Source organism: Ceratotherium simum, chromosome 1 (genome assembly GCF_057802395.1).
Source record: "Ceratotherium simum simum isolate JZ-2026a chromosome 1, ASM5780239v1, whole genome shotgun sequence".
Taxonomy (NCBI): domain Eukaryota; kingdom Metazoa; phylum Chordata; class Mammalia; order Perissodactyla; family Rhinocerotidae; genus Ceratotherium; species Ceratotherium simum.
Window position 1 is genome coordinate 27,199,724 of NC_141900.1, and position 12,504 is coordinate 27,212,227.

The window sequence follows — 12,504 nt, forward strand, 5'->3', positions numbered from 1 at the left end:
TTTTGAAGATAGACTCCAAATTGACTAACTGAATCATTTACAATTACCTTTAAAATCTATAGTGATACGGTAAAGGAATTTGGGTGATCATTCATGACAATATTTTATGTATATTAGAAAATTACATCAGCACTATTCTAGCAAATATGAAGAATGACTGAATAATTATATTTTACAGTGGAAGAAATAAAAGTATGTAGAGATTAATGGTTTACTGAAGACCACTGATATTGCCATAGATAGAAGTTGGAATAAAATAATAATTTTTTTGTCTTAGTTCTATAAACAGGTGATATGACATTTCTTGCAACAAAGTGTATGTCTTTTCTGTTAATGAGATCATTGTTGTTGTTGCTTTCTGCATTAAGCCCTAGAGTAGATTCAAATATGTCCATGGAAATAATTATAATAAGAGAAGGGGAACATTTTTATAAAATATTTTATTATTATTAGGAATAATAACAATATAATCATGGTTATAAAAATAACAACTTTATTAACTACAGAAATTTTATATACAAGTCATAACCACAGTGTTCCCTTTTTGGGTAAGCATCTAGCTATACCACTCAATAGGCAGCTTATCAATTTCCTATTTACACATAAGACTAACAGTCATAACATCCACAGTATTCCATTTTCAGTTTCCTAAAGACAGAAACTTTCTGTGCAAATGGAAATGAACCTACTTAAAATTACACTGTCAAGATTGATAAGGTCCGGAGAATTTTAACCTTTTTTTTGTATTAGTAAATTCTTAGTTCAAAACTCAGTTAAACGTTGAAAGATAACTTCTTTTTGGACTTTACTGTGAAAAGTAATTTATTCACATAAAGACTATGTCTTTTTATTCAAATTAATTTTATTTTTCCAATGAGTTTGTCTATAAATATGGAATACAACTGATTGAGAGTAGTTATTTTTTGAACTTCAGTAAATCAATTTAAATTTTTTTTAGTGTGAGTTTATTAAAATTCTTTACCTCATGATCTCTATATTGCAAAACCAGTATTTCTGTTTTAAAAAAATGCTTAGAAGCAACAAGAAAATGCCTGAGAGCAATTTCTCACTTCTTGACAGTGTTTTTTTTCAAGAGAATGTTGTGGCTATAACATTCACTTTGTACAGTACCATTGGTACCAACAAGAAATATTCACAGGAATAAGTGAAATACAATTTTGCTATCACATGCCATTATTGTTATTTTTCTTGCCTTTCAGTGTCTCACATTTCCCATAGTTTGAAACACTTAGATAGCAAGCAAGAGCCTGTTAATACTAGAGATTGACTCAATATAAACCATTTCACTGAGGACCTGCCCACAGCAAATAGGTAAAAGTCATTATATATTTTACAATAAAATTAAAGAAGTACACAAAAGGATTATCCTCCCTTCTGCACTGCAGAGGCATTATGACAAATATTTTAATTTTACACCACTATTCCTGGTAGACATAAGAAAATGTCCACAATTATAACAGCATATAACCACTATCCAAACAGCCAAAAAAATGGCATTGACCAATTCTAATTTAAAAGATCCTTTGTCCATGACTCAAAATGAAATGGATTTTTGGATAATTTGGATAATTGTTTTTTTCACTTTTGTAGTTTATTAAGAAAAGAGTGCCCAGGAAATAGTATCTTTTACCAGAGAAAAATGACATGATTATACCCTGTCCTACCACCTAAGATAACATGGATCTTGTTCATCTTGCTTTCATTGTCAATTCCACCAATCTCTCTCTATTACAAAGGAACCTTCCTAAAGAAAGAAATGCTTTGTACACCATGTATGATGGTTTATTGGTGGTCTTGTTTTTACCCTTTAATAAAATGGAAAACACTGAGTTCACAATAGCCAAGAAGTTAGCTGCATCTTCTATCTAGGTAATCCCTATCTCTCTTTCCATGGAAATTTAGAGGAAAAGATATGAACAAAATATTTTAAAATGTGATAAAAGTGTTACAATTTTATAAACATTTTACAAATATCATTAATATGTGACAATAAAATTTTGCCAGTTCAGCAAGAAGAAACTGAAAAATATTTTAATATTTGGGCAATATACCTTTGAAATTTCTATGTGTTCTGATTAAAATGATATATTAACAAGGGAAAGAGAAATACAATCAGATAAGATGGTGTGGACTGGCAACTTGTTGGATCTCTGTTTTCATTGTTTCTTAATACCAGCACATATCTTATTACCAAAAAAATGTGGCATAATTTAGATAAGCATTTCTGGATTTGCTGCCCTATACTCTGTGAACTAAGCTCTTGTGTAAACTTAAAACCACTCTACTCAAGATTGAACAGTGTCCTATAGAACTTTCAGAGCATTGTCTGTATCCCTGACCTTCATAGAGATCACTCAAGAGAAATAAGTTAGAGAAATGGGAATACTGGACTCAAATCATTCAAATAATTATTTTTAAAGATCTTTTGTACAGGAAGATTTTGTGAAAATTCAGAGCCTATCCTATTACTCTTTGTTATTTCATTTCTTGACAAATGTGTGATTTTTAGCTAATCATGAAAAATACAATAATAAATATGATAAGTTGGCTATTATCAAACAAAATACAAAATTTGAATGCATATTTCCCACAGCATTAGAAAAGATCTGTGTAAAGTGAAGATAAAATGAAGATATTTTGATAAAATATCTCATTCAGCAGATTCATCTTTACTTTAAAAAAAATGAATACAGAGTTTAAACAAGCTAGTTCCTTTCCCTCCTTTTACATTTTTTTTTTCTTTTATTTGAGTAAAGTTTTATTAGGCTAAAAGACTTCAAGGTTGAGAAAAGTATTTTGATTTTTTTCTTCAATATATACTTTAATCCATAATTTGCTGAAGGCCTATTTAGAAATCTTTGGAGACAAATGGAGATTTTCCTCTTCAATAATTTTTAAATATTTAGAGAGGGTGAGCTAGAAGCCAATCACAGCAGCACGACTTAGAGTTAACGTTCTTAAAAAAATTTTAGACCAAAACATTTTTAAACTTCAATTGAAACAGTTATCTAAGAATTTAAAAAATACTTTAGGGAAATAGATCTAAAAATATCTTGCATAAATAAGTGGCCCTAAATTTGGAGAAAAGAAATAATACTAATACACATATTACCCCCTTCCCTTTAAAAATTAGAAACTACATAAAATAACTAGGTTGATAAATATATGTAAACATATAAATTAGGTTTTTATTTAACTTTGTGGGTCATGACCATACCTTTGATGCCAACCAGCAAAGGTCATCTGCAAGCTAGTCTGCGGGTGCAGACTCATCATCTGCAAGTGATGAGCTCGTCACTACTATCTTACACCTTTCCTTAATATTTCTACTGGTCTTTAGAAATTTCTATTTTTTTTTCTTAAGGAAAACTATAGGAACACACTTTCAGATTATTTAGGGGTTACATGAGATACACCACAATTTGAACTCTAGTGCATGTACACGCGTACCCAGGCAATGTGTATATGGGTACATTATTTTGTAAAAAGTTACGTGGACCAGTATTACAGGATACACGTTAAGGGGAAATGAATGAAATATAATGTATGGCATATGAAAGGTAATATAATTTGATATAGAGTTACAATTTAAGGACACAAGGTATAAATTGCTTTTGTGAGGTTAAAATAATGTTTAACTTATGTTTTATTCATTATTAAGAAACTAACCTTGGAAAGCAGCATAGAGAGAATAATTGATCTTTTCCATTAAATCTTTTATCATCTAGCAATTATACCTTTGCATTTTTTAATCCATTCAAGTATCTTCAGGAGATATGTTACTACACTTGCATGTACCTTAATTCACTTCAACATTTACAAAATAACACTGACAAACAAAACAACAGAAAACACCCATAAATATTAATGAGTATCTTAACAAACATGACACTCAAGTAGTTGTCTTAGGATTGTTTTAAGTGACATTTTAATTCCATGTTCTCCGAAATCTTCATGTAAAAGAAAGTTGTATTGATGGAAGCTTCAGACGTGGTTACATCAGCTATGACTGTGGTACCTTATATGTTAATATAATTTTGTGTATCCATTTTGCATAATATGCTACTCGGACAAAAATACCAGGACGATTTGGAATGGCACATCCACGACCAGGAACAATGACACCAAGAACCATTCTCATTTTATGTTGTTCACAAACAAGTGGGCCACCATAATCCCCCTAGGAAGAAGACATCGACAATAACAACAAAAAAAAAGTCTTATTTTAGAAATAAAAATTAATAATTCATTAACATTTCCTATACAGATTCCTACATGTATCTCAGAGGTACATAAATACAAAAAAGAGGATAACTGCAACTAAAATATGAAGACATAAAATTGATGGACTAGAGCATTGGTTGTCTTCTATTGAATTACCCAAGTAAGACTGAGATAAGGACAAAAGTTCCAAGTGTTCTGTTATGTATGGTATTCATTTAAGAATGACTTGTCTTTTCCAAAATATTCACTCATCTTTGAAAATAGATTTTGCCTTTGTTGAATGCAGACTAATTAACACATAACCATTGATAACTATTTATGAAAGTAGATTTTAAATTTATTTTTATTTTCTTCTGGTGTTTATGTTCAATTTGGAAAATGTAGAAAAATACGAGTACAAATAAAACTCCATCTGTAGTCAAACAGTTTTAATGGCTAAACTGCATTAAATTTTCTCTTATTTCTAAAGCTTTTTTTTCTTCCTCCAATCATGCCCTTAGATTGATCTTAACAAGTTAAATAAAAACTTGTGGTTGATAAAATAGTTCTATTTACTATTTGGAAATTGCTTTTCTAAGCATAAAGAAGGAATGCTCCTTTACTTACTGTTGATACTAGTAGTTAATATAGTTATGTTTATGTTTATACCTCTCTTTGTGGAAGGTAGTCTATGATTCCATGGCATTTCTTGTATGGTAACCCTGTTGTATCATCAGATATAGATAGGTGATAGATAGATGAAAGATGAACAGATTGACAGATTGATGGGTTGATTTATGTATATTTTTATATACATATATATATATTTACACATACTGTTATATGTAATCATTACAAATGTGCTGCGTCACTTTCATGCACCATGTAGCCTCCTAAGATTGCAATGACTGGCTTTTGGTATCCTTATATTAAAAAGAGTGTTTAGGACTATCAATTTTTCCCCAACAATGATGTGATGAGATAAAACTAAACTACAGCAAAATTTAGTTCTGTGATACAGGTGAAAAGAAGAGAGCTATCAACATTTCATGATGGGGAAAATCAAGGTAGGGGTGAAGTAGAACATAAAATAGTAAGCAAAATAGTTTATTCTAGGAGATTTCGATAAACTATGCCACATGAGTTAGTAAATCTGATTTTTAAATAAATGCATCAGTGATTACTGATATGAACTCTCTTGAAAGCAATTCACTTTGGGAGACTATCACTAAATGTGATGCTATTGCTATTATATAAACATTTGATAGATTTCTTTTTCAAGTGTTTAGATTTTTGTGATTTATATTATATTACATATTATTTAGATTATATCACTTTGTTTTAAATATCAGTGATGTAAAACGACATTCTGGAGCATAAATGCATTTTTGAGAAGTGGCAGAATCAATCTGAAGTTGTCTTGTCAATATGTATAAAAAATAACAAATATGCGATAATGTGATAAATACTTCAATGTTAAAGTTAGGAATTAAGAATGTCTAGATGATAAACCAGATTACAGGCTATTCCTGAAGAGCAGTTGTCAAAACACTTTTGGTAATGGCAGTAGGGCTGGGTTAAGTGCATAGCTTCCTAAATGATCTCAAAGATTGGGTCTAGTTCAAAACTTCACGCTTACAGGGCTCTTAGGGAAAGAGAAAGAGAGAGAGAGAGAAAGAAAGAAGAAGGAAGGAAGGGAGGAAGGAAGGGAAGAAGGAAGGAAGGAAAGAATGAAGGAAGGAAGGAAGGAAGGAAGGGAGGGAGGGAGGGATAAAAAGTAGTAGATTTTCACATGTTATAATGAACACAGTAATACTTATCTACTGGAAAAACACCAAATTTGAAAGGGGTTATAAACACATAATCTGCTTCTAACCATATCATCTTAAAGCAGTTCTAAAAACTCTTTAACTTCGGAAAAATTTTCTTTTCAGGAATAAATCTCAGAGCAATATATATAACACACGCATTTCTATACATATTTATGCTCTACACTTAAGGCATTTTCCTAGACGTCAAAAGACATTTCACATTATTGAACTGATTCCATGCTTTGCGACATGTAGTATTCTACAATTCCACATCTCCCAGGCTTGGAGAGCATGTCTCCTACATTCAAAATATATCTAAAATAACAGTGTAACAGCTTGTCTATGTAAAATAGGGATAGGAACACTGCCAAGTTGAAAGAACAGTTGCCTAACAAATGAAATGTCCAAACTCTTCAAGTGACAAACTTTGACCTCTTGCTCTTTTTATAAATAGCGTTTGTTTACACACACACACACACACACACATGCACACACTGGCTGAATCCAAAACACACACTTTTAAACTTTTAAAAGTTTAAAACCAGGCACGTATCTCTTAATAAAACTTTAATAGAGTTCATTTAGGGAGAATTTGGTAAGATCAGATAAATTTTAAAAAAATATTAGAAAAATGCAAGGTTTTGTATCAAACTGCATATTGGATACTTCTAATTTGAACAGCTTTCCCTTAGAGTTCTGGCTGTATTGTTTACTGTTTTTATGAGAGACAAATGTCATCGTAGTTTCCTGCTAATGACACATGGATTGTCCCACTGTTTAGTTAAAAGAAATGCACAAGGATAATACAGAGTTATCTTTCTCAACTCCTCTCTCTTAGAACAGGTAGCTGTACCATGATTTTGACTTGAAAAAAATAAAAATAAATAAACATGAGAAACTATGCTATCCATCACATACTCCTTATTAAAAAAACCTCCCTTCTTACCTCACATGGTCCTGATACAATATTTTCAGCCCCAGCACATATTTCAGACTCATTCAGAGTCACCTTCCCTTGATGGTATTGGCTGCATTTCTCATTCCCCATAATATAGAGATGTGCTACTCGTAAGAGACCATCAGAGTTGATCACTAGAATGGTGCAAAAAATGTACAGTTAATGAGCACATGGTGAGGTGAGAAAAATAAGAAACAAATACAAATTTTTTTAATAAAATAAATATGATATTGTCTTATCTTTTAAAGAATAGCTTACATCCAGTGTAGCCCCAGCCATAAACACTGCAAGTGGTTTTTTCAGGAATTGTGCATCCATAATTAGGTAAATCAATTGTACTAACAAAATCGTCCAGGACAGCAGGCCTGAAAAGAGAAAATATAATACTTAATGGTAAGTACTCTTGACTGAATTCAACGCAAAATTAACATATTAAAATGCAGTGTTAATGTTTAATAGAATATTTAGAGAGAATAAACAGTCTTATTTCTTAAAAGAAAAAGAAAAAGGGAATGTCTAACATATAATGTAAAAATTTGGAGTAGGTGGTAGAGAAATGAGCTATTCATTTGCTAATATTTAAGAATAAATGGATCACTGCTATTTTTTTAAATCATTATTTCACCTGTTAAAATTATCAAATAGTTGCTCATTGAGCTTTGGTTTTAGAGCAGGCTGATCAGACTGTTGGCCCAACTTCATTTATTCATTTTTGAAAATTTTGAAAATGCCTCTCTCTCTGTCTCTGTGTGTGTGTGTATATATATATATATATATACACACATATACACATATATACATATATATTATGTGACAGATGATTTTTTAATAAATCTACATGATAGAAAGAACAGCCACCTAGCTGAAAAAAAGTTTCAAGTCTAGGTTAAAAATACAAAACCTTCTAAAGGAACTAACCTAGTAAGTTTCAGTAATACCAGATCTGATCCTTCGGGCCCATATACCAGCTGGGAAACATTTAGAACCTGTTTGCGTTTCTCGTCTCCTCTTCCATGGACATCATGAATTCCAAGCCAAGCTTCATAATCTTTCAAGTCTTTGTTTCTAAGTGAGAAATTAAAATGTAAAATACAATTTTAAATTATGTAATATTATTCATATATATTATTTTAGCTTATGAGGGCAGATAAATAACCTAAATTTGAAATTTGATTCAAAGTATAATAAAGAGGAACACATTTGTTATGAGAGATTCTGAATGCTACAAGCACATATAAGCAAGAAGAGCTTTTAAATTGCTGAAATTCTAAATGACTATTTAAAAAAATAATGATTCTGCTTGCTAGAGAGTAAGTCATTTGTGAAAAATTCTCAGGCAAAGTACATTACAAAAATTATAATTTTACTGCAAATTATCCTTTTTGTCTCAGCTGTGTATACATTTGGTTTGTTAATGGGGGTTGAAGATTTATACTAACAAAATCAAAGTGACCTTGACCAGAATCAGGAAATAGGCTTACAAATGCTGCCTCCTTATCTTTTCCTAAGGCTAATTTTCATTGAAAATTATTCCCAGGCTGAATCTGAGGCTGGCTCTACATAAGAAAGGAGAAGTAAATATTGAGAGAAGTGTGGTAATAATTCAGAAAAAGAATTTCTATGTAGAAATATAGAGTACAAGTGGGAAGTTGGGGTAAAAATTATTTACATAATTCTGGCAAATTTTTCCCCCAAATGAGAGTATTGCCAATTGTGGAAAGAGGTGAACAGAAGCAGTACCCAATAAGTAAATATCAATTAAGTCAAAGTAAGTTTTGTAAGCTAAATCTAAAAAGAGAAATTAATTTGTTGACCCCATACCACTGAATCTCTGTTAAATGAATACACATTCTAAGCCTAAAAGCTAAATGGAAGCCATACATATTTTTAAATGCTCAAAACAAATATTGGTTTCAGAAACACTTTACCGAGAAGGGAAACATTGTCTTGCAGTAAGAATCCAACTTTCCTTTATCAATGATCCTCCGCAGATATGTTTATTTCTATGAGAAAGAGGAAAGAGAAACAAGTAACATCTGTGCAGAAAGGGTGCCTGCCAATTAATGCAAAATCTATGGCTCCATTTGTTAAAAATAAATGTATCTGAGAGGAAAATGTAGAAATTAAACCAACTAGAGTAAAATGAGTAATCCTTTTAATTGGAAGGAAGGTATTTGGTGATTGTAGCATTAGCACATTTTTTCATAATTTGATTACAATTTTATGAAATCAACTTTATTTTTGTATAAGGAACCCTGCTACTATACACCACATCCATTCCCACCACACATGTTCACATGTGTGTCTATGCTTGTGAGAGAGAGAGTATGTGCCACAAATATAGGATAATTAGAAGGAACAAAAAACACAAAAGAACAACAAAAACAATGTAGATCTATTTTAAATTCAGTATTTGATTATGAAAAATGCAATTTGAGTCTTTATTAAACCTTGAAAACTATCTGGTGGTAGCAATATATAAAATTGTACACTATTCCCTTCTTTAATTATCATTATTTAGTTCTAATATGTTAACTTAGAATATAACTGAGTTTGAGCAAATTTGTTCAGCTTAAGATCAGAAATAGAATATTTAATTTATAAAATTACAACAATTTCACAGGACATGTCATCTAGGAAATTGTAAAATATTTGTAGAGAATAATAAATACTAGTACGTTTATTTGATGATATCCAAAAATCTGTAAATCCATTATTTTTTGGCAAAGAAATAGAAAAAGTACAACTTTTCACAATTTACATTTCCAAAGAGTACAGATGTTCAGTGATTCAGAGGGCAATAGAAGATTCCCAGGCTAAGACCACAGTTATTTATGGCCTGTACCACACAGGAGGTTAAGAGTATATATCGAGTTTGAATTTCTATTTCTCTCAGTATGTGTTTTGGATGAATAACTAAACAGCTGTTGTTACTAAGAACTTGGATTTAAAAGGAAAAATATTTTTTTCTAAAAGTTTATAGTACTCTGATCTAATGAAAAATAGTTTCACCTCCTTCTCCAAGGATGGAGAATTCCAGAGGAGTATCCTTGTACCTTCTCCTATTGGTAACAATAAATTCAAAGTATATGCCTCTTTTTTTTTTCTGGAGTTATAAGATTTGCAAAAAATCACTAATTCAGAGATGTGGATTCTTGGAACATTTTCTATAATAAAGAATATGAAACACTCCCCCGAAATTTTATAGCCTTCATTAAAGCTTTATATTGCACAATCAGCTTTAATATTCTGGTGAGTTTCACAATTCTATTTTAGTACTACACACTGAGGACAGCTATACTACAATTATTGACATAAATATTTATAAAAGTTGATGAGTTACTCCTTGAAAGAAGGACATACTAAAAGAGAACTTTAGGCCATCTTCTACCTGGTATTTAAAGTAATATACATATATCAAAGGATATAAACTTCATACTTGCTAAGAATTGGCTTATTCATAAAAAACTTCAGTTTCAAGTTGTCTCTATTCTACTTTAATGCCACTGTGATTTAATTGTAGTAAAAGATATACTTTCTTTGTCTATTCTAGGAGGCTCGAGGTAAAGGAACAGGGGAGGGATTCCAAAAAGAGGAGATATTTGAGTTGGTGTTTGAAGAATGAGAAAGATTTTCCAGGCATAAAATATGGAGGAAGAAAGCTTCAACATACAGTGGGAACAACAGCACAAAGGCTGAGAAGGGGAAACATGGGTTGTTGAAAACAAGGGAAAAGGTGGCAAGAATTCAGGTGCATTTTGGGGTATGTTTCACGAAGAGGTTCCAATAGAGATGAATATAGACAAATGTTCTGATTACCATACGGTATAACATATGTAGCGTATAGAAAGTTGTAAGATCAGATTTTAAGTCAACTCCTACTTTTAATATTTAATTCTCACGACATAATTACTAAGCTCAATTTTTGTATAACAATATATTTTGCAAAAAATTGAACGTCATTGATTCTTAAGAGCTTAGAGAACTATGTCAAGAATTTTTTATCCACACCGAATATCATAATAGCAAGACTATTCCACTATCAATATAGTTTGCTAATTTTTTCTTAATGATAAAATATTCTAGAATTTAAAATTATTGCCATTTTTCATTAGAATGACAATGAAAAAGTCAGAAATTAAAAACAATTTCTGATGCGATTATGCACAGGTATGTAGAAATTAAAATCATAATATCCTAGATTGTGAAGTTAATAACATATATATTATAACTACTATGGTGATACCAAAGTATAAGTAGGTTCTCTGTGTGGTTGTCTTTTGCTTAATCAGAACTGAAGTGTCACTTATAATCGGGGACAATGCCAACACATATGGGACTTTCGTGAACATTTAAAAAGGCATATATCTGGAGGTACAAATTGCAAAAGCCAGGGCTGTCTGGCAAGCATTATGTGATCAGTCCCCTCTTGTGCCACCCTCAGATGGGTGCCCGTGTGGACAGCACAACCTGCATGATCACCTATGGCCATACTGCCGGGAAATGAGTTTTGCAAATAATCCAAATACACATGATTTGTGTCTACTAATAATTACCTGTATTTCAAACTAACCATCCACCCCACATTTGTTCTTGTTGGAATTCCATTTACAACTCGCAATTGTTTTGTTTTGGCACAAGATATTACAGGATCTAAAAAGAGAACCAAACATAACATTTCGACAAAACATTTTGAAATAATCAGTGCCTCTCAGTTTTCTTAAATGCAATGGTAACTAGACAAATGTAACTACTGTAATTGTGTCAGAAGAACATTTTGGGGGGGAAAAAAAGGTAAATATTATGGCTACAGTGCCAAATCAGGCCCAAAATGTTTTCTGTCCTCATCTAGGTAGACAGAAAAACTAACCAACTCAAGGTCAACAGCATTCCCAGGATAGTGACAGCGGCTTTGCTCTCCGAGCACTAAGTACAAATTCTTCAGGTCTAACACTAATTGCATTTCCCTCACCACCTCAACATAAAATGGAACAATATTACTTATACTGGTTTTTTCTAAATGCCAATGGAAATAAATAACCTGAGTGGGAAAAAAAACAAAACTATATTTCATTTATTACTTCTGAATTTGTACAGTAAGAATATAGAGCAATTTTGAAATGCTACCAACATTATATCTATTGAAATTGTATCCAAATGACATAATTATTATGTCCAAATTATTATATCTAAATGACATAATGCAGAATTCTTTGGAGTAAACTTTTTCCTGACCCTCCTCTGTGTTCCTTGCCTTATCCTTTCTACTCCGGTCCATGGTCTAAAATAGATTTCCATTTGCTTCTTCAGCCTGGGGCACAGCAGGTGGTCTCTTAAATCAAAACACTTGAGTAATTTCCTTCAGCCCAAGAAATATGTGAAAATCAAAAACAAGCAGCTCCCAACAGATTTTCTTAAGCTGAGGATTAACTGAACCTCTCAGATTGTGTCATCTTTTGCCTGGTAGAGCATGCAAAGAGCTTTAAAGATAGAGCAGGAGAGAGACACTGC

General features: G+C 31.6%; 1 protein-coding gene across 2 annotated transcripts in view; it reads right to left on the reverse strand.

Annotated features, from left to right (window-relative positions):
- Nucleotides 1-431: 431 nt before the first annotated feature.
- HGF (hepatocyte growth factor) overlaps nucleotides 432-12,504 on the reverse strand; it is a 74,502-nt gene continuing 62,429 nt past the window's right edge. For both annotated transcript variants that reach the window (XM_004431293.3, XM_004431292.3), the window contains exons 13-18: nucleotides 11,550-11,646; nucleotides 8,922-8,996; nucleotides 7,912-8,058; nucleotides 7,252-7,358; nucleotides 6,982-7,127; nucleotides 432-4,201 (exon numbers count right to left, since the gene is read on the reverse strand). In XM_004431293.3, the coding sequence (XP_004431350.1) occupies nucleotides 4,025-4,201; nucleotides 6,982-7,127; nucleotides 7,252-7,358; nucleotides 7,912-8,058; nucleotides 8,922-8,996; nucleotides 11,550-11,646 (749 nt within the window). In that variant the 3' untranslated portion in view covers nucleotides 432-4,024. The remainder of the gene's footprint in view (nucleotides 4,202-6,981; nucleotides 7,128-7,251; nucleotides 7,359-7,911; nucleotides 8,059-8,921; nucleotides 8,997-11,549; nucleotides 11,647-12,504) is intronic.